This window comes from Dipodomys ordii, unplaced genomic scaffold, assembly GCF_000151885.1.
Source record: "Dipodomys ordii isolate 6190 unplaced genomic scaffold, Dord_2.0 Scaffold30, whole genome shotgun sequence".
NCBI lineage: Eukaryota > Metazoa > Chordata > Mammalia > Rodentia > Heteromyidae > Dipodomys > Dipodomys ordii.
In genome coordinates, this window is record NW_012267246.1 from 11,813,604 (window position 1) to 11,830,331 (window position 16,728).

General features: G+C 41.7%; 1 protein-coding gene across 1 annotated transcript in view; it reads left to right on the forward strand.

The window, feature by feature from the left end:
- Fndc3b (fibronectin type III domain containing 3B) overlaps positions 1-16,728 on the forward strand; it is a 225,779-nt gene that overhangs the window by 14,227 nt on the left and 194,824 nt on the right. Inside the window, exon 2 of the mRNA XM_013016157.1 lies at positions 10,830-10,905. Within this exon, the coding sequence (XP_012871611.1) occupies positions 10,830-10,905 (76 nt within the window). The remainder of the gene's footprint in view (positions 1-10,829; positions 10,906-16,728) is intronic.

A 16,728-nucleotide genomic window follows, 5' to 3' on the forward strand; every position in this document is an offset into this window, starting at 1 on the left:
TGTGTCTGTGTGTGTGTGTGTCTGTGTGTGTGTCTGTGTGTGTGTGTGCATTCTGCTTGTCATTTCTTCCTCAAACCCCACTCTTGGTAGCTTTTGAGATTTAAGAAATCATGAAACTTGTTGGAAGATTTGAACCCATGAGTTGTTTGATTTGTATTCCCAAGTGAGAATTATTTCTTTTAAGCAAAGCCAGAATACAACCATCAACCGAGTTTACTCTTTGCAAAGAAAGGAAATAGGCATTAGGTGCACAAGCATGTCTTGGGTCGCTCATTTTGACTTTCTGGCTTTCAAGGGGACCCAGAATGCAAACCATGCAGGCCTTGTACACAAGCCACGCGCAGCACCCGATTGCCAGTGGGCTCTCATTTTCTTTGTCTCAGATTGCTGTAGGGTTGCTTGGACTTTTCCTCTCGCCCTGTTAATAATATGTTTCAGAATCATGTGTTCTGTTAAAAACCACTTACGCATAGTCTTGGAAAGAGAACTAGAGGCAGGGAGTTGCTTCAGGGTGCAGAATATTGTTTTGGAGGCCTTGGGAAATAAATCTTAGAGTTAGTTCATTTACCACCAAGACATATTTAGTCAGTGGAGATAAACAAAAGAAGTCACAGTGTGCCTGGACATTATTTGTCCCAGATGGAGTTTAAACTTGGCTCATTGTGCTGCACTGATGTCATGGCGCATAAACTTGGCCCTCAATTAGACGTGTATAGAATCTGCTCTGTGCTTGTGTGTGCTGAGGGCCTGTGGGGAGGAGTGGGGGGGCAGGCTGGAAAAACTTGATCACATTTTTTTTCCTTCACATTTTGCAGAGACTAGTGTCAGCCCTGTCTTTGGACATGGTCCTGAAGGGGCAGGAATTGGAACGATCAGTTAATTTGTACAAGTTTCTCTGTGTACATGGGGATAGACACTCAGGACTGTGCTGCTTTGAGAGTTCAGTGTGAGTCCCACCTGAGTCCAAGCTGTTCAACAGAGACAACTCTAGTACTCTGAGAATCTGAAGACACTAGCTATTCTCCCTGCCCCCCGCTCCCCCCATGCTAAGGATTGAACCCAGGGCCTTGTACAGTTTGGTCTGTCTCTGCAGCCTCAACTTTGGCTCTTCATCCCATGCCTGTACCACTGTAGCCACATTGAAATTTTAGCTGTTGGAATGCATCATACCCTGTAGTCTTTGTGTATGTACTTGTGTGGTTGCCTCTTTAGTAATCTACTGTGAGCCATCCTTTTTTCCTCCCTCCTTCCCTCTTTTCCTTCTGTCATTCCTTTCTCTTCTATCTTCTCTTTTCCCTCCTTCCCTCTCTTTCTTCCTCCCTCCCTCCCTCTCTCTCTTCCTCTCTCTTCCCTCCTTTACTGTGCATGCTATGCAAGTGTTCTACTGAGCTACATTCCCAGCCACCAATTCCCTCCTTAAATGCGCTCCAATGACAATTTCTTCTGCTCTTTTGTTGTTATAATCATATTTCTCCACTATAGAACCAACTCATATGCCAGGTGTAATTTCATTGTTGTCAACATAAAATTGATCAGCAGTGCTTGCTTTGTAAAAAGTGCCTGATGCATATGTCAGCATATGTTAGTTGAGTCGAATAATCAAGGTGTCAATAATTGCATTGGGTTGACTTACATAAGGGCAATGGAACCAGTACAAAGTCAAGGCCTGAGTAGGGGGATGTTCTGTGTAATGTGGGTAGGAAAGGTCTTGCTATTTATTGCTTCTCTCAGATCCTTCTAATCCTGCTCCCCCAAATTATGTTAAAGGACACAGAGTATGAGGCAACCGTAGTATTAATTTCAAGTTGTTGGAAAACTGTTGCCCTGAAGAGCAGTTACCTGTAGCGTATCCATCAACAAAAGTTAGAAACGGAAGCAGAAGAATGGGAATATTCTTTCTGCGCATATTATCTGAAAGGGAAGAACAATGTTGCATGAATACATATATGGTTGGCATTAAAATGGATTCTAAAAGCAGTGGAATATTGGAACATAGGCGGTTTAATATTTCTTCAATGGCTTTGAGATCCACTGCTGTGAGGTGTCAGGTGGCTTGTCAGTGGGGATTATATTGCTCTGTCTCATTGGATCAAAACCAGATACCAGGTAGTTGCATCTGAAATGAGATAGGCTAGTTTCAGTGTGCATTGTCAAGGTAGGACTGCTGATTCCCAGAACTGTGACCTGCAGACACTGCTGTATGGTTTGAGCAATAGGAATTAATCAATATTGATCAATCTTAGGAATGAAGATGAGCCAGAAATGGTGATAGCAGGGACTCAAGTGTGTTCTCAATGAACCTGTTATTTTATTGCATTTTATTGTGAAGGTGCTGTACCTCTGTGTAGCACATAGGTATAGCTACATAACTAATGTAATAAGTACATTTCTTGTTGTACATTGTTACCCACTTCTTTGTTTTTCTCCCACTATCCCTTCCCTCTCCCCAAGTTGTAAAGTTCACTTCCAGTATGTGTCTTGTAAGTATCATTGTTGCCTTGGGTCAACCTTTGTCCTTTGTTTCACCATTTTGTTATTCCCTTCCCCAAATCAGACAAGTGTATGTTCAAGATGCAGGGTACCAGAATCTGAGACAGTGAAAGGAAAAAGGAAAATGAAATAAAATTAAATAAAATAAAAAGAAAGAACTTGATACAATACATTGAGGACAACAAGGTCAGCAACCAAAAAGAGACCTGTAGTTTGGAGGTCATTTCAATTAGCATCATTTTATATGCTCATGTACATAGCTATTGAGCTGTTATGATCCCCTGCTAGAACTATCCTAGACATAGACTAATTATTACAAATGAGGGAAACCATGGAGCCTGTGTTTCTTTGGTTTGGCTTACTTCAGTTAATATGATTTTTTCAAGTCTTTCCATTTCCTTATGAATGGGGTGATGCCATTCTTTCTCATAAAAGCATAGAATTCCATTGTGTATATATACCACATTTTCTTGATCCATTCATCTATTGAAGGGCATCTGAATTGGTCCCACATCTTAGCTATGGTGAATAATGCTGCAGTTAACATAGTTGTGCTGGTAGCTTTAGTGTGACCTTGTTTGTGATTATTTGGATAAATGCCCAGGAATGAGATTGCTGGATCATAAATATCTAAGTCAATTAATGTAATTCAACACATCAGTAGGAACAAGAACAAGAATCACATGATCATCTCTATAGATGATAGTAAAAGCATTTGACAAGATCCAACACCCTTTTATGATGAAAGCTCTGGAGAAACTAGGAATCCATGGAATGTTCCTCAATATAATAAAGACCATATATGACAAACCTAAAGCCAGCAATATGCTTAAGAGTGAAAAGTTAAAAACCATTTCCTCTAAAATCAGGAATGAGACAAGGATGTCCACTTTCTCCACTCTCTTCAATATTGTATTGCAATTCTTAGCCAGAGCAATAAGGCAAGAAACACATAAAAGGGATTCAAATAGGAAAAGATAAAGTAAAACTCTTCCTCTTTGCAGATGTCATGATCCTGTATTTAAAGAACCCCATAGATTCCTCTCACAAATTACTTGAGCTGATCCAAAATATTGGCAAAGTAGCAGGGTATAAAATTAACCCACAAAAATCAGTAGCTTTTCTGTATGCCAACAATAAGAAGAGCAAGGCTAAAATAATTGCAACTCCTTTTGTAATAGCCTCTAAAAAAAATAAAATACCTAGGAATAAACTTAACCAAAGAGGCCAAGGGCCTTTTGGAGAAAACTTTAAAAACTTAAAAAAAGGAAATTAAAGTAGGTTTAAGGAAGTAGAAAAACCTCCCATGCTCCTGGATTGGGAGAAGTAGCATCATGAAAATGGCTATATTTCCCAAAGCTATCTACAAATTCAGTGTAATACTGATCAATATCCTACCAACATTAAAATTTTTTTTTTTGTCTTAAACTGGGTATCTGATATGTTGCTCATTGACTGGTGCTCTACCACCTGAGCCAGGCCTCCAACCCCCTGAGAGTACTTTTAACTAAAGGATGATGACTGATCTTTTTGGTACTTAACTTTTCCCTGAAAAATGCATTTACTGAAGTGATTTGAGTAGACAAGATGGTGCTCCAGTGCATGTGGGCATTTGATAGCTGTTATTCTTAGCTGGGGACAAACCATACTGAAGCGTACTTGGGAGTTTGGTCTTTTGAAAGTTGTGTAGTTGAAACTTTAGATTCAAGTGTTGGTGATTCTCTTAAAAGACTCTTTTAACTTAGTTTGGGCCTGCTAGGTTACATTATACATTTCTTTTCCATTTAAGTGAATGCTGTGTTTACATTCTCAGCACAGAGCAGCTCTTTTTGTAATAGAATCTTTTTTTTTTTCTTCTTCAAGGCAGTGTACAATTAGAGTTGAAATGTCCTTCTTATATTCTGCCTTCTCACTTTCGTTGCCATGGCCTATAAATGCTTCGTTTCTTTAAATGACTTCCCTTCCCCATCCTGGGCAAAGGTGGTCAGAACTTGGTGTTGCTAAGGCTTTGTCTGCAGTGCCTATAGGAATTCTGGGCTATCTGGGACATGGAGATTGCTGAAATCCACTTGTTGAACTCTTGTGCGCGTTTGTCTTTTGCAGTTCTTAAGTTGTATAATTTTAGCACATAAAAGTATCCCGTTTGTTAGGCCCTGGTGCCTCATGCCTGTAATCCTGGCTACTCAGGAGGCTGAGATCTGAGGATCACAGTTCAAAGCCAGCCTGGGCAGAAAAGTCCATGAGACTCTTATCTCCAGTTAATCACCAGAAAACCGGACATGGTGTTGTGGCTCAAGTGGTAGAGCACTTGGCTTGAGCTGAAGAGCACAGGGACATGCCCAGGCCCAGAATTCAAGCCCCATGACTGACAAAAACAAACAAACAAAAAAACCAATATTCCACTTGGCCCAGCTGCTTGCTCTTCAGTTCCCATGCCAGTCCTTTTTGTTTTAGGGGAAAACCTTAAATTATCTTTGCCTTGTGTTTACTATTTGGCCATGAAGATTGGTGTGCAGTTATTGTAGCTTTAGAGTGATTATCTGGAGGAATGACAGAACTTGAGAATGACTTCATGGGAATGAATCCTTTATGAGACTTCAGGAGAATGCCTCCTGCCCTGTGTATAAGAGAGAGTCCTTCACCACCTCCATGCCATGCCCTAATTGGGGCAGGGCCTCTGCGTCAGGAAATGAGCCTCAACTCTCAAAAAGGGAGCTTGTACCAGTTAGTGTTGGTTGTGCCTTGAATTCAATTCACTGCCTTCTTCCACTGTGGCAGATTTTTGAAGGATCTTGATCGAGAGGGCTTTGTGAGAAACTCAGGCTTACTGGAATGGGAGGAGGTGGTACTAAATAGGGGAACATGTATTTTTGCCCTGCCAGGCTGGGTCCCAGTTTAGCTCAGACAGATATATTAAAGTTTGGTGACTTTGGATAAGATTTTTGTGTTTCTGAGCCTCAGTTTTCCCATCTGTAAAAGTCTGGTTTGTCTACCTTGCAGACCATACATGTTCAATAAGTAGGAACTATTTTTATAGTCATTATAAGGTGGGAAAAACCTGGGCAGAAAGGGTTTTAATAAAGCAGTTTACATCATGCAAATTTCATCTGACAGATGTGAAATAGTCTGTTGAGGGAAACAGCTTTTGAGCTTTTTGAGAGAGTACAAAACACTTATGGAACCATTAGAAAGAGACCTTGAGTTCAGGAAGATTGAGAATGAGAACATTTATCCTTTCAGTTGTGTTAGCAACAGACTGGCCTAATGTTTATGTCCTGTGGAAGCCTCTGGTCTTGTGTTCCTTTCCTGTGGGCTTTGCCTGAAGCTTTGGGGGGGGGGTGGGGCAGGGCAGAAACGGAGCAGAACACACAGGTGGTGTTTAGCCACTGTCTTGCAAATGACTTTCTACTCTATCTGCTCATGTCTTTAAATCTGGGATGTGGGATATTATTGCCGCAAAGATTTGCTATCACTTCCCAATAAAAGAAAAATAAAGAAAACTTTATTTGGAAAAAAGAGATGGGGTTCAGAAAACGAACAGTGCTTACTTTTCAATGTCATCTAGGGATTGCTGTGTTTTGAAGCACAGATATCAGAGTACAGAGGTGGGTATGGATGGAGGCAATCAATCAGCCAATCAACCAACCAGCAAATCAATCCTCATTCAGTTTTTCTCTGAACAAAAGATGATTGCTTTGTGTGTGTGTGTGTGTGTGTGTGTGTGTGTGTCCGTGTCCGTGTGTCAGTGTGTCCGTCCGTGTGTCCATGCCTGTGCCAGTACTGGGGCTTGAATTCAGGGTCCTTAGTATGGTCCCTGAGCTTTTTCATTTAAGGCTTGTGCTTTACCATGTAAGTGGTAAATTGGAGGTTAATTGGAGGTAAGAGTCTCTCACTGACTTTCCTTCCAGACTGGCTTTGAATAGCAATCCTCAGATCTTGGCTGCCTGCTTAACTAATATTACAGTCGTCAGCCGCCAGTGCCTGTTGGAAAGGGTTAGTTTAAAAGCTGTTGCAGCCCAGTGCTGGTGGCTCACGCCTGTAATCCTAGCTACTCAGGAGGCTGAATCTGAAAATCATGGTTCAAAGTTATACCGGGCAGGAAAGTCCTTGAGACTCTTACTCAAATTAGCCACCAGAAAACTAGAAGTGATGCTGTGACTCAAGTGGTAGAGTGCTCATCTTGAGCTGAAGAGCTGAGAGACAGCTCCCAGACCCAGGGCAGCGCCCAGATCCAGAGTTCAAGCCCCACGACTGACCGGAAAAAAAAAAAAAAAGCTGTTGCAGAGTTGAGAGTATACTCAGTGTTAGAGCACTTGCCTAGCTTGAGGGAGACCCTGGGTTTGATCCCCAGAGATACAGGAAATAAATACATTTTATGAGATCACTTGGACAAAACATTTGCTCACATGAAACTCTTTTGCAGCCTTTAGGATATACTATATCTTTTTTTTTCTTAAAGTCATTTGTGGACAATAGTAAATATTGGCTCCAAGCCATAGGTGTTCATTTGTACAGGAAACAGGTTTAAGGAAGACACATTTCACAGCCCCTGAAAGCCACTGAAGTGTGATGAGCTCTCCTCCCCCTGTGCTCCTTATGTCTTGTTTGTCTGGGGACCAATTGAACTTCTCAGAAGGAGGCAAACATATGTGTCTCCTTCAGCCCCCACACAAAGGTTTTTGATATGCTGACATGTCACAGGTGGCAGGTGGTTGGTGGTGTTTTCATTTGAAGCTTAAGTCAGAATTTGCCTTCAGAGGTAGTCTTAGATACTATTGTTCTGATCAGTCAGCCTCCCAAAGTTTAAGTTGCAAAAGTAGCTTTCCCTTCTCTTCTAGCAAATAAAATAGAAACAACAACAAAAACGAAAACAAAACACATATGTAAGCCAGGTGCTCTTGGCTCACACCTGTAATCCAAGCCACTCAGGAGTCTGAGATCTGGGGATTGCAGTTTGAAGTCAGCCTATGCAGACAGATCAAGACTCTTATCTCCAATTAGCCAGCAAAAAGCCAGAAGTGTAGGTGTGGCTTAAGTGATAGAGCACCAGTGTTGAACAAAAACCTCTTAATGAGGCCTTGAGTTCAAGCCCCAGCATCCCCTCCCCTCCCTGCTCCCTGCCCCCTACCATAAGAAAAGGTGATGTGGTTTGGACAGCAAGGTCATATTTTATATTCTGTGTTTAAGAGAACCTTGTAACAGTTATCTCTGCATGTGAAGGATGGAAGGGGTACTGACTGAGACTTGTGTGATACAGAGATTAAGTGCTCCCTGTCTGCCAGGGCATGACTCCTGTCTTCAAGACTACAGATGCCTGGGGCTGCTGCTGACCCATTCATGTCTGTTGTCCAGACCATTCATTGGGCTGGTGTGTTAAAACTTTATTTTTTCCTCTGCTTATTGACAGCAAAAGCTGCAAGGTACTCAGCTTCTCTTGGTACAATGCAGTGCTTTCTTCTTAAAATAAAAATATCTCTTGGTGCCAAGATGAATACCATTTATTCAAATAGTGACCTTTTGCTCTTACTAAAAGAAATTGGTATTGGGACACAGGAGATTTGCTTGGTTTTTGAGGGACCTTGGGAGATCACAATCTGGTTGCCATAGCAACTCAGCAGCAGTGAAAATTACTCGTACCAGACATCTGAAGAGAGGTATTTTAGGGATGCTTAAAAGCCCTCTTCCCTTTATTTTTCTCCCTTGAGGAAGTGGGGCAGTGGTCAGGAGTAGAGGGGGCCAGTGCTTTCACTCTGGCCTTGGTGACAGTGATGGCTGAGGACTGGTCACAGGCCCTTTCTGTGTAGTATGGTAGGCAGACAGTGTGACAATCCAGAGCATACCCCACATTCACAAATCCTCTCTTTTTTCTCCTAGAACTTTCTGACAACCCTAGGGTTGAGGACACATTGTCTGACAATTTGTAGGAGAGAGTAAATAAGTTTGAGATTTGTCAAAGAGAATCTGGGACCCAGAGTTTTGATGTCTATCATTTTTTTTTCCCCTGACTAACTCCACAGACATTTATTATGAGCTTATCCCTAGAGCTTTAGACACAGAGCAGAGGGATTTTGCTCTTTTAGGGTGATGCTAGTATTTGTCTAAGGACTTTTTAAAAAAGTATGATTTTCCTTGTTGAAGTGTGGGTTTTTTTTTAAATTTCATTTATTTTTGATTGTCAAGGTGATGTGTAAAGGGGTTACAGTTACATACGTAAGGTAATGAGCACTTTCCTTGTCAAACTTGTTACCCCATCCCTCATTTTTCTCCTACTTTCCCTCCCCCTCACCCCCTGGAAGTTATACAGATCATTTCCAACATATTGCCTTGTGTATATTGCTGTTGTATTGTTTTCTCCCTTATCCTTTGTCCCACATTCTGTTGTTCCCCTTCCCTTCCCTAATTCAAATAAGGCATTTGGAAGACGGGGGAACAAAGAGTGGAAGAAGACATGAAAATGAAAAGATTTCTATGTTACTTCCTCACATGATCCTTGAACTGTTGTAACAAAGAATTTAGTGTTATGATAAATGTATACTTGTTATATCATTGATACATGTATACATGGAAAAAAAGAAGTAATCGATGCAGTGTGGTTTATGCCATTATAGTAAAGTGTACTCTATATGTAAAAACAAAGTTTTGTTGTTGTTGCTGTTGTTGTTTTTAAACTCAGGTAAGGGGCTGGGAGTGTGGCTTAGTGGTAGAGTGCATGAAACTGGATTTGATTCCTCAGTACCACATGAACAGAAAAAGCTGGAAGTCAGTGCTAGCTCAAGTGGTAGAGTGCTAATCTTGAGCAAAAGAAACTCAGGGACAGTGCCCAGGTCTTGAGTTCAAGCCTCAGGACTGGCAAAAACAAAAACAACCCTTCACCCCCCTGCAAAAACTCAACGCCCCCCCAAAAAACTCAGGTGACTTCCTGAGTTAAAAGAATGACTAAAAGTGAACTTACAGGAAAGCAATGGACATGTTTTCAGTTGTGTTGAAGATCTGACAAGATTTCTTCTTGAGGTCTTCTAATGGCATTTGGTATTTGTATTGGTATGAGTTTGAATGTTGAAGCCTGAAAGATTATTGACATTCCTATTGTCCAGAAAAAATAAATTACCTTCAAATAACTTATCAGCCAAAATAATGAGAATTGCCAGGGATAAGTCTTACACTGCTTTTCCTTGAGTAGTCCTGATGTTTTTTCTTCCCCGAATTCATCTATTTTCTAATGTTAAACATAAAATCTCAGCAGTGAATTCTTTTTTTTTTTTTCTCAGCAGTGAATTCTAAGGTGAATGAGTAGAAAAGGTGAAATACAAAAATAGTAATGATTTAGTTTTTAAAGATGTAATGAGGGGCTGGGAAGGTGGCTCAGTGGTAGAGCGCTTGCCTTGCATGCCTGAGGCCTCAGCACCACATAAGCAAAAAGAAAAAAGCTGGAAGTGGTGCTGTGGCTCAAGTGGTAGAGCGCTAGCCTTGAGCTGAAGAGCTGAGGGACAGCGCCCAGGCCCAGAGTTCAGGCCCCATGACCGGACCAAAAAAAAAAAAAAAGATGAAATTACTTTGATCTCAATAAGGAGTTTTGTAAGACAGATAAATAAAATTGATTTTTTTTGGGGGGGGGAGTGGTAGTGGATGTTGGTACTGGGGCTTTGAACTCAGGGCCTGGCCACTTTTTCACTCAAGGCTGACACTCTACCACTTGAGCTCTAGCTTCACTTCTACTTTTTTGCTGCTTCGTGGACATACAAGTTTCATGTACTTTCCTATTCGGGCTGGCTTCAAACTACAATCCTCACATCTTAGCCTCCTGAGTAGTCAGGATTATAGGCCCAGCTGAGCCCTTTTATTTCTGTGAATTACTTGCTATTGTTACATAGTAGAATCAAATAGCCCAGGTTATGGTAGGAAGCAGAAATCAGTTGTTAGGCCAAAGCCCCATTTCAAAGTTTACCTTTGAAAGTATAGTTCTTCACTTGTTTCTTTTTTCTTTTTTTTTGTTGTTGGTCATGGGGCTCAAACTCTGGGCCTGGCACTGTCCTTGCGCTCTTCAGCTCATTGCTTGTTTCTTTAAGTCTTGTGTCTATACTCATTAGTGAGAAAAAATAGTGTGCTTTCAAAAGAAAAAATTTACTTACGATTGAGTTTTTTAAAGCTATTTAACCTAAGCAATGTCGACAAATTCAGTTTTTCAATGCAAATGTGAGCAGCATTTAAGATGGATACTCTGTGCTTTCTGCTGGTATAGGATGTGTGCTCCATACTCCCTGGCCCCTCAGGGAAGGTGATGAAGCTTGAAGCCCCCAGTGCTCTAGTAATAAACTGAACTTGTGGTGTTGTTTTGGCAGGTTATTCTCGTTCAAGTCAATCCAGGAGAGACTTTCACAATTCGAGCTGAGGACGGGACTCTTCAGTGCATCCAGGGTAAGGAAAGTTTTGCTAACTATTTGAAGCAAAGTGTTTATCCCTTATTGTTTTGAAAAAGGAATATAAAGAAGTTTTTTTTTCTTTCTGGTGCATCTATCTGACTTTCTTCTAGAAATAAAATATATCTGTTCTTTTTTTCCCCTGTCAAATAGTCTAATATACAAATGATAAGCTTACTAGCAAAATCTAGATCTTATTTACTGCTAACAAATCACCTCAAATTATAGATGCCTATAACACCCCCATGCATGATGTCAGTTTCTGTGGATCTGGGATTTAGTTGTGGCTTTGCTATGTCCATGGGCCCTGGCCTCTCAAGTTTCTAAAGTGAGGGTGTGAGCCAGGGGTCCAGTTGTTGTAAAGCATAGGCGCAGGTAGATCTGCAACAGGTGTAGTTGAGTGGTTACTGGTACCACTTACTTTGGTAGGGGGTGGCTATTAGTAGAAAATTTCTCTTGTTTTCTGTTAAATGGATATCTTGTTTAGCAGATGGGGTAAAGGACTTTAATAATGGCAACTGGCTTCATCAGAATGATTAAGAACCCTGAGGGGTCAGTAGGTCCAGACCACACTGAGCCTGTTCCCAAATCTTCTCACCTAGATCAGCCGCAGGTGTAGGGGAGGCTGGGCATGGGTTGAAGATGCAACGCCAAAGACGTTCATGGAATACTCATGCTGTTTCTTTTTTTTTTTTTGCGTCCGGTTATGGGGCCTGAACTCTGGGCCTGGACACTGTCCCTCAGCTCTTCAGCTCAAGGCTAGTGCTCTACCCACTTGAGCCACAGCGCCACTTCCAGCTTCTTTCTTTTTGCTTATGTGGTGCTGAGGAATCAACCCAGGGCCTCAGGCATGCAAGGCAAGCGCTCTACCACTGAGCCACCTTCCCAGCCTTATGCTGTTCCTTTACATTTTTTTTTTTTCAGAGAGAAATGGGTGAAGTAACTTTGGCTCCTGTAGAATTCTGGGTGGAAAGTCACTGCAGATCTGTGATTGGTCTATAAACATTGTTAGAAGGCATGGCTTGTGACAGGGTAGCTCTTTCTGACAGTGATTGGGATTATGTCCCAAATATTGAATTGGCCTGTGCTAATTATTGATTGAAGCAGAATCTGAGCAGAGGATTATTTGTATTAGTGGGACTGGCTTACCAGTGTGGGGGGAAAAAAAAAAGAGAGGAAATGACCGTCAGTTTTACTTGCGTCTCATGTGGAACTTGCTTTGCCTAACAAGACAGCATGCTTTGTGGGCAGTACTTCTGTATTTATAAAAAATAAAAAAAAACCACCTAAACTTAAAAGAATAGATTTTTGAAGACCCAAGCCTGATGAGTTTGAATTGTATTTAAGCTGAATGATTAAATCATTGATTAATGATTTCTGCCGACTCCATTTCTCTAACCATAGTGTCCCTGAAATTGATCGTTGGTATTTGAAACCACTTAAAAATGAAACCCATTCTTTGCTAATGAAAAATAACCTCAAGAAGAGAGGAAATACTTTAAAGTCGTATAAGAGATGGAATCTTCTGCCTATTTATAGTACTATAATAAATGAATATTGTTGACATCTACTTTGTATCTCTTTTAAAAACAATTCTGTAGGAAAACCAGATGGAAAGCTACCTATGTGGAACAAAGCAAATTTCTCACCCAGTAAGAAAGCAGTTTATCTTCTGCTTATGGTAGTGTTAGAGTCCCGTGAATTTATAGGTAGACTATGTGTCCCTGTACAAGTCAACATGAGGCTTAGAAGCCATAAAAGCAAATTGCTCCATGGATCAGCAGAAATGAAATCCAGCCTTCAAAATCAGCTGAGTTCACTTCCTTTTGTGTGTGTGTGTGTGTGTGTGTGTGTGTGTTGGCACTGGGACTTGAACTCAGGGCTTTGTGTTCTTGCTTGGCATTTTAATTAAGGAAGTCTGGCTCTCTACCACTTGAGTCAAAGTCCCACTTCCTGGTTTGTTTTATTTTTTCTGGTTTATTGAAGCTAAGAGTCTCTAGGATTTGTCTTCTTAAGCTGACTTTGAACTGCAGTCTTCTGAGTAAGTAGGATTACAGGTATTCGCTACCAGTGCCCGCCTTGAGTTCAGTTTTGGATAAGCGTGGGTATATAAATGTATGTGTGTGTATACATGCGTGTGTGTATTCATGGAGTTAACCTCTCCCTCATTTTTATCTTCTGAGTGCATGTCAGGAGCGGGTGCACTCGGCAGGAAATGTTGCAAGTATATTGCTGCGTTCACAAAGGGAGCTCTGTATTTATTCATGATGATACTGGGAGATAAGTGACACTTACACCCTTCCAGTGACTTTAGAAATGGCTTTGACTGCAGTCGAATTGTGAAGCCTGTTATCTTGGTCTCTCCCAGCCTTCCTAGTCTTTGTTCTCTTCTGAGGATCCAGATTCTTAGTTAATATCTTCATTTCGGGCCTGGTGGCACCTGGCCCTGTTTCTTGACATGGCACAGTGCAGAGTGAGAAGGAACAGGAACCAGAAGCCATGGGCTGTGCTGCTAGAGTCAGGGAAGGACTGTGGCTGTGGGAGCCTCACCTCTGGACTCATGGGCTGCCACTAACATGTAACAGGTCAGGCACAGAGTTTTAAAAAGCCAGTGGTTGCAGTGGGAGGATGCCCATTTTCTTCAGGTATGTGACCAGAGCGTGGTGGGTTTCAGGTTGAAGAGAAACAGGATTCTGGGTAGCATGTGAGAGGGTCAGGGAGAGACAGAGCTGGTTCTCAGAGCAGTGTGTAGTGTCGATGGACACCTTGTTAATACAGTAAGATGGACTTTCTGGTTTGGGGTTGGACTGGGAATGCAGGAGGTATTGCTTTCTAACCTAAATCCTTTCTGCACAAAGTCAGGATTGGGCTTAGATTCCAAGAGGGTGCAGTTCCCACGTGGGGCTTCAGCTCCAGCTGCAGGGCAGGCAGAATCCCAAGGAAAGGACTAGAAATTGAGTCATTGTAGGGGATCTGGTGAAATTTTCGTAGGGGCTGAATTTAGCAGAATGCAGCTGACGGGAGTGTGCTTTTTGTTTGTTTTTGTTTTTGATGGTTGCTTTTGAGTTGGGGCAAGGTGAGCAAGGTAAGTGGTTGCTGGTGGCCTTCCTGGAAATTTGGAAGGCAGACTCATTGCTTGCGCCATGGTTGTAACTGTCAACCTCCTAACTTTGCTTTGGCAACACTGGCCAGTAGGCTAGACACTGCTTTTGGAACAGCGGGTGGTTGAAAGTAGGGCTGGTTCCTGGCCCTTCCTGGAAACTTTGAAACCATACCAGATAAGGCCCACCCCCTTGTTTGTAGTTCCATCTTTCAGTCTAATGGCTTTCTAAGACATTGTCACAGCACTAGAAAGACCCTAGGAGCTCATCTTGATGTCTTTGAAGGCTCCTCAGCAGTTAAGACCAGTTTAGCATTGAAGAATATGGATGCTTGGTTGAGAAAGGGTTTTGTTTCCAGGAGAATATCCTTGGCCATAATGAAGGAAGAAAAACACAGGAAACATACAATATGCTAGGACAGCAGATTCATTTCTAATGGAATATTTCTCAATATTTTCCATGAAACATGAGTCATGAAGGGGCCACAAAAGGGCAGGGTTTACTTTTATTTGGAGGTTACATCTACCTATGACATCCTAGACAAAAGTGTTTTCATTTCTTGGCCAGGTGGAATTGGAGAGCGAGCTAATTATTAGGAAAAAGAGCCATCAATCAGAGTCTCCCTGCTTTTGCTTGAAGTCAGGAATTCGTAGAGGGCAGCTGTGGCTCTCATTATTTTCATGTCCCTGTCTGGGCCGAGCACTGGCAGAGCAGCAGAGCAGCCTTCCTTCCTGTCCACACATGCCATCTTTCTTTTGGGCCACTTCTCTGTTCCCTGTGAAATCCTTTGGCCAAAACAAACACCCCACTTCCTGGAAGGATCTAGGTCTGTCTCTTCCCAGAGCCCTCCAGATCACTGCAGTCCATCCTGACCTCCTTCCTCTGGGTTGGGAGGAGAAGGGAGAGGTAATACTCCATAGTCTGGTTGTGTGTAAATCTTTCCTTCACCCCAGATTACTCTGCAGTTGGCTGTGGCTGGAAACAGCCAGCCCTCCAGCCTGATATCCAGCTCTAGACAGCCTGATGGCCATTTCTGTCTACTCCTGACCAGCTTGCCTCTCTGCCAGCTGTGGTAGTCCTTCTTTAACTCTTACCATTCTAGTGGTTAACATTTTAGTGGTTAGTTATACGTCTATCCAATTTAAAAACTTCAAATCACACTGGGTGCTAGTGGCTCATGCCTGTAATCCTAGCTATTCAGGAGGTAAGATCTAAGGATCCCAGGTCAAAGCCAGCCCCAGGCAGATGAATCTGAGATACTGTAACCTCCAATTAACTACCAGAAAGCCAGAAGTGGATCACATGGCTGAAGTTGTTAGAGTACCAGCCCTGAAGGAGAAAAGCAAAGTGAGAATGGAGATCAAGCTCCAGTACTGGTATAAAAAGCAAACAATTCAAATCATATGGTTGAAGCACACTTGTTTACTTTACAGAAACATGTTGAAGTTCTAAAGAACTTTCATAATGATCCTACATGAATAATGAACTTTTACATTTTCCAATTGTTAAATGCCATATGAGCCTGTAGAAAACAGGTAGAGTAAGCAAAAACAAATTGCTTAGAAAGAAGCGCCATCATTTTAATCAATAACAACAGTGAAAGACTAGTTGGAAATGGGTTTTGTCCAGAATTACTTAGAATATCTTTTGCAATAATATTTACTCCACTAACTTAAGTTAGTGGAGACCTGGAAATGACTAGAGAACAGCCATTGTGTGCTTAAAAGGACACGTAAGAGAATCTATTTGGAGTCAGCCATAGCTTTGGAGCTGTTTGAATGGACAGCTCTCTTCTCTTTCCTCTTCACCTCTGTGTGTGCCTTGTGCTGTGAGAGTGGGTGAGGGAAGGGAGTCAGTGAATGACGCCACCCAGTGCTGTCTCATGCTCCCTCACTTCCTCATCTGTCCCCTGCACCACTTCTGTGAACACTCAGCATTCACAGTGACACAGGGACTTAGCGTTATTTTTCTTTTTTAATTTGGTGCATTGGCTTCGCTTAATAAAGTTGCTTGACAGATTAAAACACTGGCCTGTCATTATTTGTAAGAATTTTATGACAGATCATAGGAAACTCAGTTTGTCTCTGGCTTTGTTTATGTGGGAAAGTCATGAATGGTATCACAGCTTTGTTTTATGAGCTAGGTAGGCCATAATTTCAAAAGCAGAGCTTCTGGGTTTTCCTGTTTCTTTTTTCTTTTTTTTTTATGCTGGTAGAGGGGCTTGAACTCAGGGCCTTGTATTCCCATAGCTTTTTTACTCTAAGGCTAGCACTCTACCACTGGAGCCACGCCTCCACTTCTGGCTTTTTGCTGGTTAATTATAGATCAGAATGTCACAAACTTTTTGTCCTGGACTGACTTCAAACCATGATCCTGTGCTCTCAGCCTCCTGAGTAACTGGGATAGTGGGTGGTCTACCTCTTTAACCCAGAACACAAGAGCTGTGCCAGATGAAGTCTTTTGGTTGAACCCTTGCCTTGGCTTAAATGTAACAAAAGTTTGATTGAAAAAAAAAATCTTAGGAGCTTGAAAGTGAAGTCATTAGCATAAGTATACATTAAATACCTCTTCATTTTTCATCATGTTGGACACAGAATTGATGGTTATTTCGTGGTAGTTAACTACTTGCAGAGTATCCTTACTATAAATAGAGCTATCTCTGTTACAAGGTTAGATGTGGGAGCTTGCTTTATTACACAAGAAACTGCTTTAAAAACCCA